The 26170-nt window shown below is 50.6% G+C and overlaps 1 protein-coding gene across 1 annotated transcript in view; it reads left to right on the forward strand.

Annotated features, from left to right (window-relative positions):
• Positions 1–317: 317 nt before the first annotated feature.
• The window catches only part of SLIT1 (slit guidance ligand 1), a 145484-nt gene continuing 119631 nt past the window's right edge, over positions 318–26170 (forward strand). Inside the window, exons 1-6 of the mRNA XM_028098650.1 lie at positions 318–337; positions 1599–1670; positions 2944–3001; positions 3387–3568; positions 3714–3785; positions 8613–8684. Coding sequence (XP_027954451.1) covers positions 318–337; positions 1599–1670; positions 2944–3001; positions 3387–3568; positions 3714–3785; positions 8613–8684 — 476 coding nt within the window. The remainder of the gene's footprint in view (positions 338–1598; positions 1671–2943; positions 3002–3386; positions 3569–3713; positions 3786–8612; positions 8685–26170) is intronic.

Below are 26170 nucleotides of genomic sequence, written 5' to 3' on the forward strand. Positions count from 1 at the left end.
TCTGAGGCACAATGTCCTCGTCTGTAAGACAGGTGCCGTCACTACTTTCCAGCCCCTCCTGAGAGCGTCCGCAGAGCCTGGTTTCTGGAGTATGTGGAAACTGTAATATGGGGTTCTTAGTGGATGCAACTCTAGAATATCGTCTAGGCCAAACACAGTTCCTAAATGCTTACAGGAGAGGGAGCTTGCTGTTTTTCAGAGTAGCTGCGATTTGGGTTGACCGGGGTTGGTAAGTGAGGAAGCCAGGCTGCAGGGGACTAGGGTGTGTGTGTGTGCGCGTGCATGTGGGGGTGGGGGTAGTTAGGTTGTTGCCAAGCATGCGAGTGACTGTGACGTGGTGAGAAAGGGGAGGAGTTGGGGTGGATGTGAACACAGAGCTGCCACAGGGAGACAGAGCAGAAGACAGAAAGCTGGGTATGGGGCTAGGCCTGATTGAGATCCTGCTGCATGTGGTTCGGTGGAAGAACTTTCTGGAGAGTGCTGTAGCTGCCTCCTGGAGGGACCTGCTTTTCTGAGGCTGCACTAGCTCACTGTGAAGAGAAGTGGCCTGGCAGAGGCGAATGAGCTTCCCTAGGAGGCTCAGCGGGGGCCAGATAGCCTCTAAGGTGGGGTCCATGTCCAAGGTTGTGGTTGGGGTGGGCCGAGGAGGAACACATGTAGCCTTGAAGGGAGGAAGGCCAGAGGCGGGGGGTGGGGTGGGGTTGCCGGCAGAGAAGCCACTGCAGCTCAGGCCTGGCCCTGGGTTCCAGAGAGTGGGCCCCCTCCCCTCCTCGGCCCTGCTCTCCTTCCCCTCGATGCAGGACTGACCTCATAGTGGGCTCCTGCCCGCCGGCCTCCTCGGCTCCCTGACTTCCTCTGCTTGCTTTCTCAGGCCCTCTGTGATCTGGACTCACATTCCCCCAGCCCTGCTTCCCACAGCTCCTGACTCGCAGCCTGTCTCCTCCCTTGGCCCCCAGATACTCCGGGGCATTCTTTCCTGGAATGTGCACTCCGTCCCGGGCACATCTGCCTTGTCTTTTAGGCCTCAGCTTGAATCCCACATCCTCAGTCTTAAAATGCATGGCCCACCCTGCTCTCCCCTGCTCCGACTCTGGACAGCTCGTAGGAGACTGCCACCAGATCATAGCATCGCTGTCTGCAAGGGGCCCTTTCCCAGCACAGGCCATGCTCTTTACTGTTTAGGCCCCAGGCTAACCCAATGAGATAGTCACAGTTATTATCCACACTTTACAGTTGGGGGATCCACCTGAATAACCTCCCATTGGCTAGTTTCCAGATTCTTCCCTGCATGAATGTCTTGTCTGTCCAATCAGCCTGAGCTCTTTCTGGGCAAAAGCCATGACTTCAGCTCCCACAGCTCTCCCAGCAGCGAGCCTGTGCCGTGTGCATTTCCTGGGCTGGACATCTGCTGCAAAGATGGGCCTCGGCTTGTTGGGCCTTGACATAGACGTGGGCGTCCCAGGGCTCGGCTGGGAAGCGCCCAGCCCCATTGGTGAGAGGACAGCCTGGAGTTCGGTGGAGAGGGAGTGTGGCACTGAGCCCTGGCCTGGGGGCCCACCCTGGGCATCTCACCATTTCTTTCTCCTTTCGTCCACCAGGGAACTCAACGGGAACAACATCACTCGGATCCACAAAAACGACTTCGCGGGGCTCAAGCAACTGCGGGTGCTGTGAGTATGGGCTGCCGCCCCCGCTCATCACCTCCCACCCTTGGCAATGGCCCTGTGGGTCCGAGGCAGAGCCCTGGCTGTGGGCTGTAGAGTTGTAGGCAGGCATGGCCTCTCCCTGTGGAGTCAGTCTGCAGATGCCCTGAGCGGGGCGGGTGGGAGTGATGGTGAGGCCTGAGACTGAGCAGGGCTGAGAAATTGGGCGTGGCGGCCACCAGTGGTCGCCACCTGGCAGGACCCAGGCTGGGCAGGTGGGGCGTCTTATCCTGGAATGAGGGAAGGCCGGGTGACCGTGAGGAAGCTTCAGGTCTCTGGCTTGGTCTGCTGGGGCCGCCAACACAAAAGACCACAGACTGGGGGGCTTAAACACAGAAATGTATTTTCTCACAGTTCTTGAGGCTAGAAGTCTGTGATCAAGGTGCCATCCGGGTTGTTTGCGGTGAGGCCTCTCTTGCTGGCCACCTTCTTGCTGTGTCCTCACATGGCCTTTCCTCTGTGTGTGCACAGAGAGAGGTCTCTGGTGTCTCTTCCTCTTCTTATAAGGATACCAGTCCTATCAGATTAGCGCCCTACCCTTTTGACCTCATTAAACCTTGATTACCTCCCTACAGGCTGCATCTCCAAATCACACTGGGGGTCGGGGCTTCAGTGTATGAATTTTGGGGGATGCATCTCAGCCCTTGACTGTCTCCATTGTTTTTTTGACTCTGTGCCTCAGACAGACTCCCCAGTGAGGCTACAGCTCCCCCTGACTCAAGAGGGTAGGTGGGTGGGGACAGTTGAGGACAGAGGGGCTCTCCACAGGTGCTGGACAGTGGCAGATACCAGAGGTGGCAGGTGTGGCTCTATTGGGGTTGGCCACTGGCCAGCCAAGGAGCTGTCTGTAGCATTTCCCTTTTCGAGCAGGGCAGGGGTGAGGAGTGAGGAGGGGGAAGGGGTGGATCCCTTCATCTCTTCCTGCTCTGCAGCTCTCGGACTCATGCATGCGTTCTGACACGTTCAACACCAGATAGTCGTAGGGTCCTCACCCCTTGCTCCCAGGGTAGTGCAAGGGTCCTGGGGCCTCAGTTCTTTCAGAACTACTTTGCAGCTCTGAGGGTCTTTGGGGGGGGCTGGGGACATCTTCACTGGGGTCAGAGCTATTAGTCGCTGGGCAGGGGTCTTGCTGCTCCCAAACCCACTGACCTTTGACTCCTTCCCAGGCTCCAGGAATCTCTTCTGAGTCCTGGAAAACCCTCCTTCCCTCCTGGCATCCCTCACCCTTCCTGTCCTCCAGCATGGGCTCCTCGACAGCTCAGGCTTTTGGAAACAAGGTGGAGGAAGAGAAGCGCATGGTAGCAGCTTCCGCCCCCTGCCCTACCCCGAACCTCCTCTGAGGTCCACTGCTTAGGAGCGGACGGGGGAAAACGCAGGGAGGAAAATATACTTGATGATCTCAGAAGGTAGCACGCAACAAGCCAACTGCCTGCCAGCCGGCCGTCTTGGGCTGCAGGGAATGCTGGAGGTGGGGAGGTATGCCATCATGGAGCCAGGTGGCTGACTGGGCAGCAGGTGCAGCCAGGCGGTGTAGGGGTGCAGGCAGAGGGGGTGTGGTCTGCCAACTGTGGAGTGTGTTCGCTGCATGTGTGGGCTTTGCCCGGTTGGCACAGGCTCCCCTCCCCCTGCTACTGGCCCATCGCCCTGGCTCTGCCTCTTAGACATGTGCCCTCCGGGCCGAAGGAGGGCCCCTGCCGCCTGGGTCCCGGCTTCCCGGAACCAGGATGCCTTTGGAGCCGTGGCCTGACGCTCTGGTGCCCCGTGGGCCTGGTGGCGGCAGAGGGGTCCGCACGGGCACAGGGGCTGGAAGTGCACCTCGCTGTCAGGCCTGGGCGTGCTGAGGATACCTGCCGGGAATTTGCAAGGTTGGGGGGCACTTTTGTCCGCTCAGGCCGGGACCTGGGTCTGTGTGCTTCCTGGGCCCTGCACCGTTTTACTCCCTGGTGCTAGCTATTGCTCAGAGTCCCTGTCCAGCCTCCTCTAGCTGTTCTTGTCTCTTTGCTCCCCCAGGCAGCTGATGGAGAACCAGATTGGAGTGGTGGAGCGGGGGGCTTTTGATGACATGAAGGAGCTGGAGCGGCTGTGAGTATCCGCGGGCGCAGGCTCAGGGCGGTGGGGTGGCGCTGAGGGGACATGACAGCTGAGCCTGGCAGCAAGGGCAGGGTGGGGGAGAGGCCGGCACGCCCCACCCCCGGCCCCCAACCCCCGGCCTCCTGCCGGCTGATGGGAGCCGGGGGCAGCCACAGCCGGAGAAGCGGCCACAGCCTCATCACGAGGTGAGAGCGAGGACAAAGCTGGAGGGTGTCTGCATCCCACACTCTAAATGCAACTCTCTTTGTTGTTTTTCCCTGATAATGCATTATGGCAAAAACCCCACGCAGTACAGAGGAAGTGAAATTGCTTTCTCTAATCTCATAGCTCAGGTGTGACCACTGTCCATGCTCCCGTTGTGTGGCAGTGAGGAAGCATGGGTGTGCCAAGGGGGCTGTCGGGGACACCCAGCGGTCACCTGAGAAGCTGCGTCTTGGGCGTTCAGGGCCATAGCACAGAAGCTGGAAGGTGGAGATATTTCTGACTTACATGCTTTCTCCAAACCTGGGCTTTTTGCATTTGAAAAATGGGTCTTGATCAAGTTTTGCATTTCAGGTTGGCAATAACGAAAAAAAAAAAAAGGAATAGGGTATTAGTGAGGTGGGGGATGGACACACATTCACCAGGGTCAGTGGTCTCACTGTTTCGCTTTGCTTTGGCTCTCAAGAGGTACCAAGAGTCCTAGAGTTCATGCCCTCTGACCCAGAAAGTCCATTTTATTTTAAGGCAGTAATCAGAGACGTGGCTAAAAATGTATATATCCAGGATATTCTTTGCACATCATTTAAATACAACAACAAAGAAATGGAGAAAGCCATTCTGGTGAGACGTAGGGTATCAAGTCACGCTTTTGAAGAACAGTGAAGGCCATTGGAATGTGCTCACAGTATAATATTGAATGAAAAAGGCAGGAAGTGACTTTTATGTAAATCGCATCAGCCTCTATGTATATAGAACACAGGAGGAGGAAAGTAATTGGGAAGATTAACTCTCATTGCATTGAGTGGTGGGATATCAGGTAACTTTTATTCTACTCTTTGTGCTTATCTTTTTTATGGATTTTCTGACAATGAATTTATAATTATAATTATAGCTATGGTTGATTGCCTCACTCTGTGCCAGGCACCAAGATAAGCTCTTTGCCCTACAATATCTCATTTAATCCTTAAAACAACACTGTGGTCAGTGGTATTTTACAGATGAGAAACAGAGGGGCACTGAAGTTAAGGCACTTGCATTATTAAGTGATTAAGTGCAGAAGAGGGGATTAGAACCCGGGTCCTTTTGCCTCCAAAGCCTGAGCTCTTAATGACTATGACCTAATACCTCACTTTTCTCTTTTACTTCAAAGAAAGTAAGATATTAAATATAGGGGGGAGAATAGGGTTGTGTCCATTCCTTCCTGCAGCCTGGAAGAAAAAGCAAGGCAGTCTTTTCTTTTGCATTCTTCATCCGGGCTTAAAAGTGAGCGATAAGGAGCCTGCAGCGAGAATAGATGATTAGTGCCGTATTTGTTTTCTTTCAAAGGCTCAGAACAAAGTCCACATTCATTACCTGGCTGTGGGGCCCTGATTGGGATCCAGACGGAACCCCCTGCAGCTCCAGCTCTGGGTGCTGTCACGCTCTGCAGGAGGAGGGAAGGTGGGTGGGTGGGGGGTCGACACACGATGGGGGTGGCCCACGTCAGGCGTGCCGCTGCCACCCGGGAGGGGGCAGGGCCCTCCTTTTTGAGTCACGACTTGTCACTGCAGACTTTGTCCCCTCTGTCCTGTTGCCTGTTCCTTTCTTCTGGGGTGGGTCCCCCGCAAGTTCACAGCAGGAGGTTCTTCTTGGGGCACGTGACTGCCGAGTCCCTGGGGGGTGAGTGGCACTCACTGCGGCCAGCCAGCACCCTCTCCTCTGACTTGCTGGAGACCAGTGGTGGACCCATTAATCATACAGGTTGGATAAAGCGGACAGTCATTAACACCGCGTGTATTCCAAACATCCATTTAAGCGCAGACATGGAAGTGTGCACTCACCAACCCTCTTCCCCCACCTTGTTTTTTTTTTTTTTTTTGGCCAGAGCGTTTCTTCTTAGTATGAGACTGGAGTTCTGTATTGTTTTCTTCACCTACACTACACACATATTACTCGCTTATGATTTTTGGTTTGGATTTCTTTAAGGTGGATTGAGATGTTTAAAAGACCCTTAGGAGCAATCTGGGTGAAGAATCCCGAGTTTCTTTTTTTTCTTTCTTTTTTTCTTTTTTAAAGATTTTACTTATATATCTGAGAGACAGAGAGACAGCCCAAGCAGGGGAGAGGGAGAAGCAGACCCCCCACTGAGCAGAGAGCCCGATTCCGGGCTGGGTCCCAGGACCCTGAGATCATGAGCTGAGCCGAAGTGAGATGCTTCACCGACTGAGCCACCCAGGCGCCCCCCGAGCTTCTTTTGTGACCCTCCTGCCCATGGCCCAGTATTTTACTTAATTCAACAGCCCTTCAATGAACAGATTTTGGTTTATTGGCCTTCTCCAAAGCATCCAATTTAGTTTTTATGGAGATGACTCTTTTCACATGAGTATTTTGTTCACTTCTGTCATAGTTAATTATTATAAGCACCTCTGGCATAGGTAGGTTTGGGAACAGACACAACTGGTTCTTATAAGCAGTTCCTGCAAGCTTGAGTAGAGAAGCCGAGGGGTGCAGTCCCCCTGGCCACGGGGGTCGCTCAGCCACCCTGCGCTGGCCGAGGGGGGTGCCGGTGTGCAAGGTGGGGGAAAGGCATTCTTCAGAACCTGGCTCTAGTACTTGGTCATGACGAGAGTGAGTCACTCACCTCTGGGCATCCCAGCCCCCTCAACTATCACAGAGACAGCTCAACGGAGTCAATAAAAATCCTGAGCGCCTATTAAGAGCCAAGCCGTGTGGCAAGATGGTAGAGGTAGAATTTTCCTGCAGGGTTGTTGCAAGAAGGAGATGGGAGGGTACGTGCATGAACTCGAGCCCTTGTTGTCATACTCAAGAGCAAGAAACCCACCTGTGTGTTCTGCTTTCCCTCTGATGGTGACGTAGTGCCTCTACATCACTTGTTCCAGTTCCTGGCACAAGCTAAGGGCTAAGAAGGACTGGTCACCACTACTGCTGTCCCCGTTCTTAGCTACCTGCAGCTCCTTCACCATGCTGGGGCCCTCCTTTGGTGTTCTTTGATTTTCTACTTTATACTGGCTGTGGAATTTTTTTTTTTTCCTCTTCAGTGTTTTCAGAAATTGAAGCTGGAAAAATGAGAAAGTCTTGGGGGAAAACAAAACAAAACAAAACCCAATGATTACCAGGCAGTGTAAATACAGGATTAATTTACTGGACAAGGTTAAGGAACTTGGAGTGATCTGATGTCCACTCCTGTTGCTTTAAGGATTATATTGGTGGTTCCCCCCACCCACTTTTTTTTTTTCCAAGGCAGTGATGTGTTTCCCTAGGAGCCTGCCCTTTTGAGTAAACTTCTCCCAGCTGGTCTCCTTGTCTGCACCGTGCTGGAAAATGGTGCCTTTCTCACATACCAGATGAAGGGTCACCTCCTAGGAGGTGACCACAGACCAGTTACTATTGGCCACAGACAATTACGTTTCTTCCTCTCCGCCAGCACGAGAAAGCTTTTACTAAGTTGGTGTATCCTCGTCCAGCCCTGTAAAAGGAGATGTTTGTGCGAGACCGGAACTGTGCTGTAGTCTGGAGGGCGGGGGCTGGGTTTTACACTAGAGCTTCTCCACCCTTTACGTGTGCCCAGATCACTTGGGGATCCTGCTGAAATGCAGAGTCTGACTCCACAGGCCTGGGGGAGAGGCTGCGATGTTGCAGCTCTTACCACCTCCCAGGCGAAGCCCCTGTAGGGGGCCCGTGGACCACAGTGCGAGGACCAAGCTTCCATACTTGTAGGTGTTGCACCCCCGATGGGCGGGAGTCCCGTACTCCAGCGTCAGAGAACTGGCTGCTGACGTCTGGTTAGGTGTTGCTGCTTTCCTAGGACAAGTCTGGGTGCTTTCTGCATTTTATCTTCCCGTCCAGGCCACATTCCAGAACGAGACTTCCCACTCCTGCCTGTGTATATAAAACTGAGAAGTTGTTCTGTCCACCAGTAGAGCAATTAGAAATGATGGACATACTAGTCATTAAAAATAAAGGGGTTGTTCTCTATTGTTTAGCACAGAGAGACACCACAGATTGTTGAAGGAGGAAAATGCAGGTGGCTGAATACTTTTTCTTCTGTTATGTGAAGTTTCTAAAGAATTAAACATGCATTTTCATAGATAATAAAAAAATAGATAATGCGATTTTCATTTTGAGAAACAGACCTAAAGCAAACAATAAAAGAAAGTTGCCACTGAGTCAAACGTGGGTGAAAGCAATGAAGAATCAGAACGTGGGGCAGTCCTACCCCTGCTCACATTTCAAGTGGAGTCAGGTGTTCAGCTCACAAGCCAAGATAGTATTTCAATCAGTGCCTTATGAGTTGCAAAGGGTGTTGCGAATGTAACATGATGATGACGAGGAGCATGGGCGGAAATCATGGGAGGTGTTGACTGCCCACTACACACCAGGTCCTTGGAGAGGACCTTCCATAGGTGCTCTGGCTCATCCTCCCCAAGTGTTGGATGGCGAACTCCCACTTCATAGAAACTGAGGCCCAGGGCAGCTCATTTCCCTGGGGTAACCCAGTGACCCTGTTGGGATTTGAACCCCGTGCCCTCTCACTCTGAATCCAGTGCTTTCTGACAAGTCTTTGGATTTCCTGGGTGCTGAGGCACCTTCCAACTCTTCCTTTCTTCTCTCTTGTAGACGACTGAACCGGAACCAGCTGCACATGTTACCAGAACTGCTGTTCCAGAATAACCAGGCTCTGTCGAGGCTGTGAGTGACACTGCTCTGTCTGTGGTCTTGTCCCTCACCCCGTGTGAGGGGCTGTGTCTGGTCAGAGGGGCCAGACTTTCCCGCAACCGTGACCCCCTGCTCCCCACCTGTCCACATCACCCGGGGCATGAAAGGCCAGGCCCTCCTGTAGGAAGGGGCTGCGCGGGGTGTTTCTCTGGGGTCGCACCTGCTGGGATCCACGGCTCATTCAGTTCCCTGTGCTGCCTCTGACAGTGCGGGTGTGAGAATGTTCTGGGGGTGGAGGGACGTTCTTGTCGGCCATGATGCCAGGCTTTCCAATCCTGCACATCTGTCTCAGCCTTTGGTAACCTGCCTCGGGTCGGTTATTGATTCATTCAATGAAGCCCTTCTTGGACCTCTTTCTGTTATCAGGTCGGAGTCATAGGTCTGGAAGCTTATCAACCATGGCATAAAGTCATACTTCTATTTGCTGTAAAGGTACTTCTTTCAAGCTTCAAGGGTAGTGGGGCTAATTCTGCTGCTCTATGGTTTGCTAAATGTGGCTGTAATTGTTCTACCATTTATTTCCTTTTGTGGGGTCTTGGGTTGGACAGAGCCTTAGAGATTATCTAAGGAATCTTCTTTGCAGTTCCTTAGCCTGTGGTCCTTCAGTCTTTGCTTGGCTACCTCTAATGATGGGGAGTTCACTCCCTCCCCAGACAGTCAGTTGCATTATTGGACAGATCTGCATATTAGAAACATTTTCTTAAGTTTGAGCCCTAAATCTCGTTCCCAATAATTTATGTTTTTCTTAGCTTTGCTTTCTGTAAGCATCTAGAACAACTGTGTACTCTTGTTAGATTTTTTTTTTTAAGATTTTATTTATTTATTTGACAGAGAGAGACACAGCGAGAGAGGGAACACAAGCAGGGGGAGTGGGAGAGGGAGAAGCAGGCTTCCCGCTGAGCAGGGAGCCCGATGTGGGGCTCGATCCCAGGACCCTGGGATCATGACCTGAGCTGAAGGCAGACGCTCAATGACTGAGCCACCCAGGTGCCCCCTCTTGTTAGATTTTTTTTAAAAGAAGATTTATTTATTCCAGAGAGAAGGAGTGAGTGCATGGGCAGGGGGCGGGGCAGGGGGAGAGGGAGAGGGAATCCCAAGCAGACTCCACCCTGAGCGCGGAGCCCAGTCCCACAACCCTGCGATCACGACCTGAGCCCCTGAGCCGAGACCAAGAGTCGGATCCTTAACCGACTGCGCCACCCAGGCGCCGCTCTTGTCAGATTTTTGAAGGGCTGTTGGGATTTTGCATTTTGACTCCGGAGGTTTTTGAGTCCTTTTAGTTGTTGCCATTTACAACCTGAAAAACCACTGGTTGGGACCTTGTGCGTGGCCAGCAGAGCACCGTGTGTGCAGAAGCGAGGCTGCTGGTGTTCCCTGAAGAGGCTTGTAGGACAGCATCTAGGTGGAGGAAGAGGCAGCAAGTGACCTCGACAGGACTGAGGGGTGGGGGCTGGGTGGGAGACGGCACCCTAGGACTGCCTGAGTGCTGATGGCGTGACTGTGGATTCAACACAGCCAGTTCTTTGCACATGTGTCACGACTTTCCAGAGCTCTTGATGAGCCTAGTGGTCTCCAGGCAGCCCCTGTGCCCTTGAACCTGCCTTCAAGATTTTGTCTTGAAGCTGTCCAAACGGTCTCTCTGGTCACTTCCTGTTTCTTCTTCCTTCTGGCCTGGAGGCTCTCCACAGTGACCCTCAGTGCTGATCCCTTCTGCTGGTCTTCGCCACCCTTGGGCTTGAGCTGGGCCTTCTTCAGTCCCCCGTCACTCAGTAGTTGGCCCTTTCATTCAGTGCCAGGCACAAGCAGGGAGGGGTTTGCTTGCCTTGAGTGCTGAGGCGCGAGGCCCTTCCCAGCAGCCGCATCCACCCTAACGTCTCCCTAACTGGGGCTTCAACCTGAGGGCTGTGCTGGGACTGGTCACGTGCAGGCACTGGCCTTGCCCTTCCCTGGGCTCCAGCAGCTCCTATTTTCTCTGCCCGGTCCTTTCTGGAAGCTGGCTCTAACGGGCATTATCACAGCTCTGCCTCTGCAAAAATTCATCTTGAACCTCTTTTCTCTTGGCGGCCCCCTCTCCTTTCCTTTTTCCTTTCTTCAAGCCCTCCTCGCCTTTCCGGCGTCCGCCGTGCCTGTCCCCATGTCTTCTGCCTGCTTGGCTTCCCTTCGCCTGGCCGCCCCGATCACTGTCCTCCTCCACCCAAGCTTCAGAGCGCGTGTGCAGGACATGGTTGCCGCTGAGCTCTGGGCACCCGCTTTGACCCTTTCTCTTTTATTTTACTAAAACATTTTTGAAAATTTATTTTGAGATTTCAGCTTTATTGAGGGAGAATTGACAAATAAAATTGAAAGGTACTTAACGCGTACGCTGTGATGATTTGCTACACATATGTGTGTGAAAGGGTCCCCCATCTAGTTAATTAACACATCCGTCATTTCGCGTGTTCATCTTTTTATTTATTTGTTTGGCTTTTTTTTTTTTTTTGGTGAGAATATTTAAGTTTTACTCTCAGCAAATTTCAATTACACAAGATGGTGTTATCAAGTGCAGCCATCATGTTATACATTAGATCCTCAGAACTTACTCTTCTTTTTTTTTTTTTTAAAGATTTTATTTATTTATTTGAGAGAGAGCACAAGAGGGAAGAGGGTCAGAGGGAGAAGCAGACTCCCTGCTGAGCGGGGAGCCCGATGTGGGACTCGATCCTGGGACTCCAGGATCATGACCTGAGCCGAAGGCAGTCGCTTAACCAACTGAGCCACCCAGGCGCCCAGACCTTACTCTTCTTATCACTGAAAATTTGTACCGTTATCTACGTCTCCCTACTATTTCCCCCCAGCTCTCAGCAGCCACTTTGCTATTCTCTGTTTCTATGAGTTTGACTTTCTTTAGATTTTTTTTTTTTTTTTTTTCCAGATTCCACATCTAAGGGATACCATGCAGTACTGGTTTTCTCTGTCTGGCTTATCTCACTTAGCATAATCCCTCAAGGTCCATCCATGTGGTCACAAATGGCAAGATTTCCTTCTTTTTCATGGTTGGATGGTATTCCATTATATATATACACCTCTCACATCCTTATCCATTCATTCACTGATGGACACAGATTGTTTCTATCCCTCATTTACTTTAAAATATCCAAGACCCCCTCATGTGAATCTAAATTCACAAACTTCCAGCCTTTTGCTTGAGATTACTTCCAGCCCTGTTCGTCCTTTGAGGGGCTGCCATCTTTTGCCAGAGCCTTCCACCAGCTCTTGAGGCTGGCGGGGAGAGGACAGCTCTGCAGGGGTCTCTGTCTGTCTCCAGCTCTTGGGGCTACCTTGTACCAGGGTTATTGGTGCCCTGCATGTCTGTGGGCTCCCTCCTGAGAGCAGTGACACTGTGGGGTCCATGAGGCTGCCTTCTTGACCTGTGTCTGGGGAACTTGGATCCCTAGTGCAATGGCAGGGTGGCCTGGAGTAGTAGAAAATCGAGGGTCAGGTGGTTCTGGGTTTTTCAAATATAACTCTGGGTGGTCTAACTTCCCAGGGCCTGCTTTTCTTACCTGTACACGGTTGGGCTATCATGAGGCTGAGTTGAATTGTGCACATAAAGCATCAGGCCTGCTGTGGACCTGCAGCAGATGTTTGCTCTGTTCCTAACACTACTGGGGAGCGAATGACCCTGCGGGGAAGCTGGTGCTCAGATGAACCTGTCTCATCTGACACCTGTGACCCTGTGAAGCAGGCAGTGCCTCATGGTTTTACTGCTGAGGAAAGTCAAGATGAAAGTCAAGGTTGGAGAGGTGAAGTGACCTTCTGAGGGTCAGTAGTCAAGTTCTTTGTGGACTCCCCGCTCAGTGCTCTTCAAGACTTACTATTTTACTGGAGAAAAGTACTCCTATGCTTTAACAAATATTAAATAACTGGATTTTATATTTAAAGGCTGGCACAAGGCACTCCATTCAAGGAGTGGAAAAGCCACTGAAGAAGACCGGAATCTACCTGACTCCTGCTCTTGGCACCCAATGGGGCTGGGAATTGGGGGAGGGAGTGGCCTCCAGAAACATTGGATGTTCTCACCCCTGTGACCTGGGGCTGGCTGTCTTGGGGAGGGGGCCCGTCAGCTCTGAACAGAGGGACTTCCAGGAGAAGGGCCTGCCTGATAGAAGGATTGGTGGTTCTTTGGGGAGTATTTCCAGGCTCTAGAGCCAGAACCTTTCTGCAGTGCCTACTGTTTTCTTTTTAGGCAATGGGTCCCTAACTCTTGACAGAAGATGTTTCTTATCCAGGAGCATAGCTGGACCTGGTGGAGGGAAACTATTTTCTCTAGCTCCCCGGTTAGTATTTCTGAAGCTCATCTGTAAGCACAGGTATACAAGCCAGCAGAACTTTGGGGAGGACTCCTGTGCAGTGTCCCCACTCCGATCAGTCGGGGACTTGAGTTCATGACTGGGCCCAACCTGGTTCAGGACACCTGGCGCCCCTCCAGTTCAGGCCATCTCCAAAGTGCACATCCTGAGGGAAATGGTTATACAAACCCTTTTATTGATCTGTTTGTTTGTCCCTGGGCTCTGGCTCACTGAGTTTTTTTTTTTTTACCTTTGTTGTCATGCTAAGGAAGGATGCAGAAGCAAGTGCTTAAAGATTTATTTGCTAATATACTTTGTCCCACCTCCAACTTCCATCTATTGACTTGAGCATCTGGCATTGCAAACACCTCTGATAACTCTCCTGGTCGGCTTGGTTTGGCTGAGGAGCACTTGGGCACTCTGGGTTCTGGAAACAGAAACCCCCGCAGGTTGGTGATGGGAAAGGTGGTAAGGTATTGCAAGGGCACAACCAGCAGACTTATAGGTTCCCCAGGACAGGAAGTGAAGTATTGCTGGGACCAGAACTGAGAGGTTGAAGGGTGTTTCTAGTTCTTTCTGAATATCTCATTATTTTCCTGCTTCTCCCTGCAGACCAGTATCTTGGGCTTATGGGCAACATCTCAGTTCTGCCATGACTTTGGTTAGCCACAGTGCCGACTCCCCTCCTACTTCCTGTGACCTTGGAGTTAATCCCCAAGTCTGAGGTCCCAACTCCAGATTTCTGGGGAAAAATCTGATTGGCTCACCTTTGGTCAAGGAGCTGGTTTGGGGGTTTGTGGGATCACCTGGTAACGTCTTACTAGGGAGCCCCTCCTCCTCCAGGAATTGGAGGGAGACCACATTCCCTTAGGAGGCAGGATAGGAGGGGAGGCAGGGCCTGGTGGTTCTGGTCTCTCACCTGTGGACCTCCCCTCTGCTTTGAGGGATCCGTTGCTAATCCTTTCCACCTGGAGCAAATCATGGACTTTCAGCAGAGGCCATTATGCTAAATCAGCATGCAACAGGTTTGAGAGAGACCAAATGTGTAGGTAAGGTGTGGTTGTAGAGTGTGTCAGATTATGCAGTCCATATTTAGGTTGCCTTTGTGTGTGTGGCTGCCAGGTGTTAAAATCCTGTTACTGGCTATTCTTCAGGAATATTCCCCCTGTGTTAGGTTGGTCTGTCTGTTTCATTTCATATGTGGGACCTGAGGCCCAGAGACGTGACTTGCCTTGGACCACAGAGCAGTTTGGTGATAGGGTTGGAATTAGATACCAGGCTTTCGAAGGTCCTGAAATCTCACATTTGGGGATCTAGCCTAAGGAAATAATAAAACATGAGCACAAACACATTCACTGTAGCCTTATTTAGAATTTTGAAATGTAGAATATTCCTTTTTAAAACAAAGATTTTATTTAATTTGACAGAGGGAGAGATAGCACAAGCAGTGGGGAGGGGGAGACGGAGAAGCAGGCTCCCTGCTCAGCAGGGAGCCTGATGTGGGGCCTGATCCCAGGACCCTGAGATCATTACCTGAGCTGAAGGCAGATGCGTAACTGACTGAGCCACCCAGGTGCCCCAAAATGTAGAATATTCCTATTTTGAAATATAGAATATTGAATATAGAAATATATGTCCAACATTGGGGGAACAGTTAAGTAAATTATGGTATATCTGCTCGAGGAAATATTTATATTATCATCAAGTGTGGTTTTTATGGAAGATGTAAAGTAATGCGGATAAATGTTCGTGTTACCAAAAGCGAGGATGCAAAATTTTACTGACAATAAAATCACTAAGTAAATCACTCTAAAGAAGGCACAGAAGAATACTGTAAAATGCCAATGGCGGTTGTCTCTGGGTGACTTTTTTCTTTTCTGTGTTTCCCAGATGTTCTGTAAGAAGCATGTGTGATTTCTATGGTAGGAGACCTCCCAGCTTTTACAAGCACTGGGAAAGTCTTTGTGGTCGGAGTTAAAGTGAGTGCTAGCCGTGTGATGTTGGAGGGCTTCCTCTAACCCCGGGGAGCCCTGTTTTGCTCTTCTGTCAGATAAAGAGAATTCCAGCTACCTCACAGGCTATTGCAGAGATTGGAGAAAGGTGTAACCCACTCTCTGTCATGGCAGGTGCAAACTCTGTGGCCAGTAGCAGCTCAGGGAGCATGAGGTGAATCCACATGAGCACTGCTTTGGTCCCCAAGTTGACCCTGCCCTTGAGCATTTGTCCACTGCCGGTGATTCATCCGGGTCTGTCTTCATGTAGAACCACCCCGTCGCATGGCAGGGACCTCCCCCAACAGGTTTTTTTTCTTCAGGTGAGGCTGTGTCTCATGGGCGCACCTGCGGAGTTACCCCGAGGGGCAGTGGAGGGGGCTGGTGTGCTCGCCAGCAGCCGGGTCCTGCAGGCAGCCGTGGCCTGGGACAAGCATTGCATAGGCTCTGGAGCTGACAAAGGGAATCTGCCTTTTGTACTCTTGGGTACTTTCCTGGGCAGGCATGGAGTCAGTAGGTGATGTTGCCCCAGAAATGTTTCTTAGGGCCCTGGAGTTACCTGTGTATTCTTTGCTCCCTTGGGGATGCCCCCCTTGAGGGGGGGTCCTGAGTTCCTGCTCAGCACCCTCACTCCCCGAACTCTTTAGAAGAGAGCACCCACCCACCCCGTGTCTACAGGTAGAGGGAGTCGGAGCCCCTGCAGAAGTGTGCCTATCCTGGAACATCCTCTCACGGCCTGCGTCTCCTGGCACTGTCATGAAAGGTCTCAGGAACCACAGTTGTTACAGTGACTGTTAGAACAAATGGAAGGCCATTCTGTGCCAGGCTCATGGGGGACAACCTACAAACCCATTATCTGATTTCATCATCAGAACATCTCTGAGGTCAGCATTTCCCCCATTTTACAGATGAAGACATGCAAGCTCAGAGGGTTTGTGACATACCCAAGGTGCTAAGCCAAATCTGAACCCTGATCTCTCTGATGCTAAAGCTCCTCCTTCCATATTGCTCATCCACCCACCCTTACCTACCCACCCTCTCCTCACCACCCATCCACCTCCTGCACCCATCTACCTACCCATCTACCCATCTACCTTCCTGTCCTCCCAACCCCATCAACCTGTCACATACCACCCCCACTCATCTGCACTCCTACTTACCTATCTACCAATTCACGAGTCAGCCCACCCACCTGCCCCTCTATCTCTGCCCCATTTACCACCCCTCCAGCCTCTCGTCGAACACACTCGTACCCACCTAATCCATCTGCCTACCCATCCGTTCTTCTACTCACTTACCCACCACCACCACCCCTAGCCAGCTCCCCACCCGTTCAACTTCTACCTGCCCATGTACCAATCTACCTATAAACCTACACATCCACCTGCCCACCCATTCATCTAGCGGTTACCCAGGGCCTCCTGTGGGCCAGGCGCTGTTCTCGGTGCTGAGAACACTTGGAGTGGGCTGTGTAAGGCAGTCGGGTAGGCACTGTCTCTCCAGGAGGGGAGGGTTCATCGTCAGTGCTTTCCGAGAGCAAGCTGCTCGTCTCTGACCGACAGCAGGACGGAGTGGGTGGGGGCAGATTCTCCCCTGGTTGGACCCCTGTCTCCTGCCAGGGTGGTTGTACCCTAGTGGCAGGTTGCCTGGATTTGGGGTGAGCTTCATCCCCTGACAGTCAATCACAAGAGAATGTGGAGATGTTTCGTGGATGCACACTGGGGTCAGAACATGTTTGAACCTCACAGCTTCTCTTATATCAGCAAAACCCCATCTCCACACATGTTTTCATGTGCCTCTGTCTTCCCGGATCTGGGGAGGGGTCTGTGCCCTGCCTTGCACTCCCTCCTCTCGCTGGTTGCATTTCCTTCCTCATCCAGAAGCCACTTCTGGAAGCCCAGTTCGTCTGGGCTTCTTTTTAGCCTTGAAACCAATATGCATCCGGACAAGATCAACCTTTTGTGTCTCTGCTGGACCTGGAAGGGGTGGGGGTGATTAAGGGCAGCCCAGGGCACTTCTCACCCCTTATTTATATCCCTGCTGTAAGGACCAAGATAGCTCATTAACGGGGCCCTGGTGGCTGGAGAGGTGTGGATGTGGTATTCTGCAGGAGCCCTGTTGAAGAATGCCTGACCCCGCCGACCCCGTCTGGAGCTGGGTTTAATTAAACTGTCAGCACTGGTCAGAAGAACAAAGCCTCCCTTCCAGTCCCAGTCCCCAGCCCCCATTGGAGGCGGGAGGGCATTCTCTGCTGAAATGAAGAGCTGTTAAAAATGGATCTGTCTTGCCTCCGAGGGAAATTAACCGAAGCAGGAAGGTGACCTCGCTCTTGTGACACGTCCACTCCAGGCGACAGATCGGCGGAAAACGGAACCAGCCATGCTGCCGAGGACCCGGGGGCTGGAGGAGTGGGGCTCTGGGGGCTGCCCCTCCCTGGCCGGGGCCTCCTTCCTGCCAGAACCCCTGCCTTAAGATGCTGTCCTACGCTTCACTTCCCAGGGAGGACCTTTGCGAGCTTTGTCTCATGAGATATTAAGTCTGTGAGATGACTCTGGCATTAACGCTGGGAAGAAACTTCCTTGGTTAGACACTTTGGGAAGTACTGGGTCAAACTGGGTTCTTTGTAGAGGGATTGTTCAGCCCCTCTAATCTGCTGTGTGCCTTACGAAGCACATGTCCTGGGGGACATGTGGGGTGTTGCGTCGCCCAAACCAGATCTTATGGGTCTCGTGTCAGGAGCCTGTGGAGCTCTGACAATAGGGGTCAGGGCCGACTCAAACCCGGGTCCTTCTGACCCCAAACCCATGCATCTCCTTCTCACCGTTAGTACTCTAATTAGTGTGAATGAGAGTTGTCTAGGCGAGTTTATTAAAATGTAGTTTATCATCAGAGATCTTGAGTTAGTTGCTGTTGAAGGGCCCAAGAATCTGCATTCTTATTGAGCCCCTCTGGTTCATGCTTTGAGAAGCCTTGCTCTCAGCACACTTTAAAGAGTCTTAGGTAGGCCCTCCTCTATGTACAGAGCCCCCTTTTGCCTCTGCCCGGCCGGGTTCTGGTGGGGGCGGGGGGCACGCTAACAAAGACCCTCCCAAGGGCAGACGCTTTACCTCCTGCAGCCACACCGAGAACAATTTGGGGATTATGAGTTAGCAATTATGGAGCACTCTGAATTCTCAAAGTGCTTTCCAATCATTAAAGCTGGGCCGGCTGTCAGGGCTCAAGTGAAAAAGGCTAGCGTCCCACTGGGCTGGCCGGGAGCCTCTGTGGAAGAGAGCGGCCAGCCCGAGATTGACATCCTGAGTGCCAGAGAGGGCTGACGCGCCCAGTGGGGTTTAATGTCCTAAACACAGCGCTGGCCCCTGACTCTGACCCTTCTGCTTCAGAACCACACAGGCCTTCACAAATGCAGACAGCCAGGGCCTGGAGGAGGACTGGAGAGAGCAGCTGATGGGTCACCCCCCAGGAGAACGCCCAGCGAAGTCAGAGGGCTCTGCTGGGAACATTTTACAGGGGCTCAAAGGAATGAAAAGTCCTCTTCTACAGCATTACAGAAATCAGCATGGAACAAACTGAATTCATAAGCATCAAGAAGATTCTGAACAGAGAAGAACGCACATAGGAGGGGGCTGTTGTGATTTAGGGGAGTGAGGATTTTTTTAAAGCCCTTTCAGAAATTAAATAATTCTGCCATGCCAATAAAGAAAGATAAGGGTTTTTTTATTATTTTTTAAATTTTTTATTTTTATTTTTTTAAAAAGATTTTATTTGTTTATTTGACACAGAGAGAGAGACAGCGAGAGAGGGAACACAAGCAAGGGGGAGTGGGAGAGGGAGAAGCAGGCTTCCTGCTGAGCAGGGAGCCCGATGTGGGGCTCGATCCCAGGACCCTGGGATCATGACCTGAGTTGAAGGCAGACGCTTAATGACTGAGCCACCCAGGTGCCCCAAGGGTTTTTTTTTTTAAATTAAATAAGGCGTTTGAAAATACTTGAGCTGTCATTCAAATATTTTTTAAAAATAAAGTTTAATACCAAAGCAACATGTAATTGTTATAATAATAGTAATTACCATTTGTTAAGCCCTTGTGCACCGAACATTTCATGTGGATTTTCTCATTTTAATTGTCATAGTCCTATGTAATTATTAGCCCATTTTACAGTGGGGAGAATTGAGGCATGGAGGGGTGAAGTAATTGATCATGTAGCTATTTGTTGGCAGATCCAGGCTTTGAACATCGGGCATGCTCTAACCCTCCACGCTCTCCTGCCTTTCGTGATAGGAAATAGAGAAACGGGAAGAGGCAAGAGATTGCTCAGGAGTCTTCTGGGGAGGCAGGAAGTTTTGAGTCAGGGGCGCCTGGGTGGCTCAGTCAGTTGTGTGTCTGCCCTCGACTCGGGTCCTGATCTCAGGATCCTGGGGTGGAGCCCCGTGTGGGGCTCCCTGCTCAGTGGGGAGTTTGCTTCTCCCTCTGCCTCTCCCCCTGCTCATGCTCTTTCTCCCTCAAATAAATAAATGAAATCTTAAAAAAAAAAGTTTTGACTCAGGTGTTGAAGGATGTGGGAAACATGGGTGGATGGAGAGGATGCAGTTGCCCTATGAGCAGGGGCTCACAATTCTAGAGTGTTGTATGGATCTCAGTAGAAGGAGCTATAGATGGTATCTGCTTTCTAGAGTGAAGAGTCTGGAAAGGGTGATAGGCAGAGGGGGCCACAGAGGGTTCTTATGAGCAGAGTGACTGAGCAGAGGGTAAATATCATCTTTCCTCAACATCCCACTCCCTCAAGGAAGGCCCCCCTCCCCCCGCCCGGTCTGTACCCTAGATGTGAAGGACAGATGGGCCTCCGTCTCCCTTGGCTTGCCTGAAATGCCACCTCCCTGTTACAGTTCCTCACGTCCCCCCTCCCCAGGCAGAACTGACTGTTGCCTCTTCAGTGCTTTCTATTTTCTTCCTTTATAACTTTTTTTTTTGTGGTAAAATAAACATAAGCTAATACTTGCTATTTTAACCACGTTTAAGCGCACACAGTTCCGTGGCATTAACTATACACTCCCATGTTGGGTGGACGGCAGTGTTGTCTGCACCTCAAACTTCCTCATCGTCCCCAGCCTGCTAAACAGTAACTCCCTCTTCCTGCCCCCCTGCCCCCCTGGTAGCCTCTCTTTTACTTTCCGTCTCTGTGAATGTGCCTAGCCTGAGTATGTCATGCATGTGGAAGCATACGATATTTGCCCTCTGGGACTGGCTTATTCACTTAGCATGGTGTTCTCAAGGTCCATCCATGTTGTGGCGTGTGTCAAAGTCTCATTCTTTTTTTTAAAAAAATATTTATTTATTTATTTTGACACACAGAGAGAGAGAGAGAGAGCACAAGCAGGGGGAGCGGGAGAGGGAGAAGCAGGCTTCCCATTGAGCAGGGAGCCCAATGTGGGGCTCGATCCCAGGACCCTGGGATCATGACCTGAGCTGAAGGCAGACGCTGAAGCACCTGAGCCACCCAGGCACCCCTCAAAGTCTCATTCATTTTCATGACTGAGTGATATCCCCATGTGGGGCTATACCGTATTTTGTTTCCGTCAGGTACAGTCGCTCGCACCTCTGTCCGAGCCCCGCCACCGATGTTCCTCATGACCCTTCCGTCCTGCTTCCTCTACCAGATGAGGCAGCCATGAAGGCCTGCCCATTCTCATTTCCCCAGCACACGTGGGTTTAGCAGGGCCGGCAAGCTGTGTCTTTCTGCTGGCAGACATTGTCCCAAAGGCTATGGGAGGAGAGTGAACAGCTTCTGCTCTTTGTAGGGGGCCCAGGACTTCCTCCCTCCCTTCTCTGATTTCTGGGCTCAAGGCTTTGTGTTTGTGTGTTGGGCCCCAGCTTCAAGGATTTGATGGACTCAGTACTTGCCAGCTGACCCCTATTCTACTTGACCTGTGGTTGACCTTGACCTGTGGCCCAGAAATATGAAGCCAGTTGTTTTAAGGGCTTAGTGATGGTTTGTAGGAGAAGTAAAATCTACTGAAGGTGGGCTGGATGGAGTCTCTGGAGAAGCAGGTAGGGATACCTCCTGCTAGAAATGGGGTGTGGAGGGTAGTTATAGGGAGCCCCTGCTTCCTAGGAGGCCATGAGAACTTGAGGGGGGAGGAAATCAAGGGGGAGGTGGAGATGGACATGAGTCGGCAAAGAGCTGTCCCCGGGTAGTGCATGGCAGGGTTTGATTGACTCCCTTTTTTTTATTAGGATGGGCCAGGACCCTGCATGACCTGGTGAGACCCTCCCTTATACTGAACTGAACTCTGTGGTCCTGTTTACTACTTGGGATTCCAGCCAGGTGTCCACAGGGCTTGAGAAGCTCAAAGAAGAAACCCCTGGGCTCCTCAAGCTCTTTGCGGTGTGTGCAATCAGGCCAAATGAGCTAAGTCGAATATATTTTTTTTGATTTTTGACTAGAATCATATATCAATTTTGTGTAACACTGGCCATCTTTTGCTAAAAAGAAGCCCCGACTGGCAGTTGATTAATTGGCCCTTGAGGAATAATAAAAATATGGAAAGATATATTATTAATAAAGATATCTTAATAGCCCAGACTTTTCAAATGTTTGGGGGGTGTGATGGGGAGATAGCAAAAGCCATCCTTCTGGTGAAATGGCTGGGAACCATTGGTTTATATATTTGGACCTGTTCCTGCCCCCTCCCCCCACTCCCCATGCTGGAGGGCAAGGAGCCCCTGGTGGTTTTTCTCCATGGTCAATGTGGGCCGCAGTGTTGATGTAGAGCTTCTCAGCAGAGACTCAATCTTTGTCCCAGGACTGCTCTGGGTCTCTTGCTTTTAGTGGGAGCCTCAGAGTGGGGTGGGTAAAGGAGAGGTAGGGAGCTGATAAACCCATCCCCAGTCTTTCCCAAATCTCTGGCTCTGTTGCTCATAATTCTGTGGGGTCCAGACCTTTGCTGAAGAGATGCAGGACTCTATCTGGCCAGTTGTGGGCACTGAGAAGTGACCTGGCATGAGCAGAGCGTGGTAGACCATGGGTGAGAGAGTGGACTCCGGCCGGGAGGGAGGGGGGTCTGGCTTTTTTGGGTCAGAACTGGTCCTGACCAGAGCTGGTAAAAGTGCATACTAACCTGAAGGGAAACGCTTATCTTTTATGAAAAATGGGCATCATAAAATGAACACTGTATATTCTTAGACCACTTACCACTGTGCCAAAAAACTTCTTAGCAAACCTCTTGGAGTTGGTTATATGGTATATTTTTTCACCTGTTAATGAGGCAACTGGAGATTGGCTAAAGGTTGCTGGCTCCCCTGAGCTGATAAAGAGGATGGACCCCATCTCCCCATACTGCCTCGTCGGTTTAATGAGGCCAGAGCCACTTTTGCCTTGAAGGACATTGACTTGTTGGATTGTCTTCCCCCGGCGGGGACCTGCATGGGGACATGGGCACAGCCACAGGCAGCTTTGCCCTCCTGTCTGGATTTGTTTCTTATGATGCTGGGACAAACTGTCACAAACTCAGGGGCTTAAAACAACCCAAATGTGGGATCACACAGCACTGGAGGTCAGAAATCTGAAATGGGTCTCGACGTGAGGCTTAAGTCAAAGTGTGGGCAGAGTTGTGTTTCTTCTGGAGGCCCAGGGGCGAATCTATTCCTTTTCTTTTCCAGTTTCTAGAGGTCGGGCACATTCCTTGGCCCGTGGCTGCCTCATTCTCTGCAATGACTTCCACTGCCACATCTCTCTCTCTCTCTCTCTCTCTCTCTCTCTCTCTCTCTCTCGCCTCCTTTCCTGTGTAAGGCCCCTTGTGATTACTTTGGGTCCACCTGGATAAGCCAGGATAACATTCCCGTCTTAAGATTTGTAAAAACGCCACGTCTGCAAAACCCCGTTTGCCGTGTGAGGTCACATTCTCAGGTCCCGGGGGGTGAGGGCGAGGACAGCTTCGGGGACATTATTCTGTGTACTGCACTGTGGCTTCCCTTCGGAGGACAGTGACTCTCAGGGACCAGAAGCATGGCGTAGCTCCTCCCTGCCTGAGGTTATGGAATTATGGGCACACACCATCGTAGTTCCAGAAGCCCACCAGAGAAGTGTGCCTCTGGGCAGCCTTCCTGGCTCTTCCAGGTTGTGGTGTGGCTCAGTCCTCTCTTTCCCTCTGATGATCATTGGGGCCGATTAGCTGTGGGACTCTGGGTGAGTTACTTAACCTCTCTGCATCTGTTTCATCATCTGTAAAATGGGGAGGGGGATGTTGTGAGAATTAGAGGTGATTTGTACAGACCACCAGTTCAAGTGCTGTGAATGCCGTCATCACCCAAGCCATCATCCTGAAAGCAATGGAGGGGGTGGGTGGGCATGCCCCCTCCAACCATATTACTTGGATATAGAGGACAATCTACCCTTCTAGAAGTCTTCCTGGGTTGCCCCAGGCTGGAAGGCTTCTCTGGCCCCTCCTTCCTCATGGCCTCGTGGGAGGTTCCAGGCTAGGCCCAGTGCGAGGGTCCTGACTGCCTTCTTGCTTGTCTCCTTGGCTCAGAGCAGGGCCTGCTCTCCGTTCCAGCATCTGTCTTCTCGGTGTGGACAGAGCTTCTTACCTCCCTTTGCATCTTGCCGCAACTTGCTCTGGATTTGGCAGGCAGCTTAGCCTGTTGCCTGAGAGTTTTACTCACGCAGCCTCTTCTTTTCTTGGTTTTATAGACTGAAAATGAGATAGTGACTTCATACAAATGGAAGAATTATTTCTACAGCCTCTTTCTCTGAATGCCTTCTCCAGGCGCTGACTACAATGTAGAGTTCTTTTTTTTTTTTTTTAAAGATTTTATTTATTTATTTGACAGAGAGAGATGTAGTGAGAGCAGGAACACAAGCAGGGGGAGTGGGAGAGGGAGAAGCAGGCTTCCCACGGAGCAGGGAGCCCGATGTGGGGCTCGATCCCAGGACCTTGGGATCATGACCTGAGCTGAAGGCAGACGCTTAACGACTGAGCCACCCAGGCATCCCTACAATGTAGAGTTCTTTAGTAGATTAACTTGGCATGACTATGAACATGAGTGATAACTTATTACATTTAAATTTGGATCTGTAATAGCACAGGATTGAAGGAAGTAAACACTGGATACTGTGCATTACCTTTTTCGTGAATTCTTGACAGGTAGTGATCTCTGCTTAATCTAATTTTAACTTTCATGATGTTGAGCCTCTTAGCATCAGACATTTGTCCTAGAACACACACATGGCTGTATTACTTTGGGACTTGAGGTCATCTTGGCACCAGAAGTCCACAGGGGCAGTAGAGGTTGTCACATGTGAATGAAGGATTGGATATTCCAGAAATCTCCTCGACTTTCACTGATGTGTCTATAGCTTGATTCTGCTTCATTAAATCCAGGCTCTCATCTGCCCTTCCCAGTTCTGGTCTGTCCTGTCTCTTGTCAGATGTGGCTTTTTAAAAAAGGAAAATTGTGACTAAAAACACGTAACATAAAGTTTACCATCTTAACCATTTTCACGTGTACAGTTCAGCAGTGGTATGTTTATGTTGTTATGAAGCAGAGCTCTGGAACTTTTTCACCTTGCGGATCTATACCCACCACCAAGTCTTCTTTGCCCCCTCCCCCAGCCCCTGGCCACCACCACTCTGCCTTCTGTCTCTATGAATGTGACTGCTCTCAGTATCTCATTGGAGTGGACTCATAACAATGTTCGTCTTTCTGTGACTGGCTCATTTCACTCAGCGTAATGTCCTCAAGGTGCATCCACGTTGCAGCATGTGACAGGATTTCTAACTTTTTCAGGCTGAATAATATTCCATCGCAATATACACCACATCTTGTTTATCCACGTGTGTGTCGATGGACACTTGGGTTGCTTCCACCCTTAGCTATTGCTAATGGTGCTGTGATGAACAGGGGCGCATGATTATCCCGAGATCCCGCTTTCCATTCTTTTGAGTATATCCCAGAAGTGGGATTGCTGGATCCTATGGTCGTTCTCTTTTTAATTTTTTGAGGAACTGCCAATGCTGTTTTCCATAGTGCTTGCCCCAGTTTGCCAACACTTGTTATTTTCTGGGTTTGTTTGTTTGTTTGATAGTTGCCATTCTAATGGGTGTGAGATGATAAATCATTGTGGGTTTGATTTGCATTCCTCTGATGATTAATGATGTTGAATATCTTTCCATATGCTCGCTGGCCTTGTGTATGTCATTGTTGGAGAGATGTCTTTTTTTTTTTTTTAAGATTTCATTTATTTATTTGACAGAGAGAGAGAGAGAGAGACAGCGAGAGAGGGAGCACAAGCAGGGGGAGTGGGAGAGGGAGAAGCAGGCTTCCCGCGGAGCAGGGAGCCCGATGCGGGGCTCGATCCCAGGACCCTGGGATCATGACCTGAGCCGAAGGCAGACGCTTAACCGACTGAGCCACCCAGGCGCCACAGGAGAGATGTCTTTATGTGTTCTGGGTATTTAGCCTTTTATCAGATGTCTGGTTTGCAAATATTTTTTCCCATTCCATACGTTCTCTTTTCACTCTATTGATTGTGTCCTTACAGGCAAAGAAGTTGTAAGGTTTGATGTAGTCCCATTTGTCTGCTTTTGATTTTGTTGCCTGTGCTTTTGGTGTCATGTAGAAGAAATCATTGCCACGTATAATTTTGTGAAGTGTTTCTCCTGTTTTTTTTTTTTTTCTAGGAGTTTTAAGTCTTACATTTAAGTCTTTGATCCATGTTTTTAAAAGATTTTATTTATTTGAGAGAGAGAGAGTGAGCGAGAGTGAGCACAAGTAGGGGAAGGGCAGCGGAAGAGGGAGAAGCAGACTCCCTGCTGAGCAAGGAGCCCGATGTGGGACTCAATCCCAGGACCCTGAGATCATGACCTGAGCCGAAGGCAGATGCTTAATGACTGAGCCACCCAGGTGCCCCAGTCTTTGATCCATTTTGAGTTGAAAGATAAGTGTTTGACTTCATTCTTTTGCATGTGGCTATCCACTTTTCTGAATACTATTTGATGAAGAGACTGTCCTTTCACCATTGGATGGTCTTGGCACCCTTGTTGAAAATCATTTGACCGTACAAGTGAGGGTTTATTTCTGGGCTCTATTTGTCTGTCTTTATGCTAATACCACACCGTTTGATTACTGTGGCTTTATAATATG

Source organism: Eumetopias jubatus, unplaced genomic scaffold (assembly GCF_037043125.1).
Source record: "Eumetopias jubatus isolate StellerSeaLion01/CBP00866 unplaced genomic scaffold, mEumJub1_p1.0 scaffold_17, whole genome shotgun sequence".
Classification (NCBI taxonomy): Eukaryota; Metazoa; Chordata; class Mammalia; order Carnivora; family Otariidae; genus Eumetopias; species Eumetopias jubatus.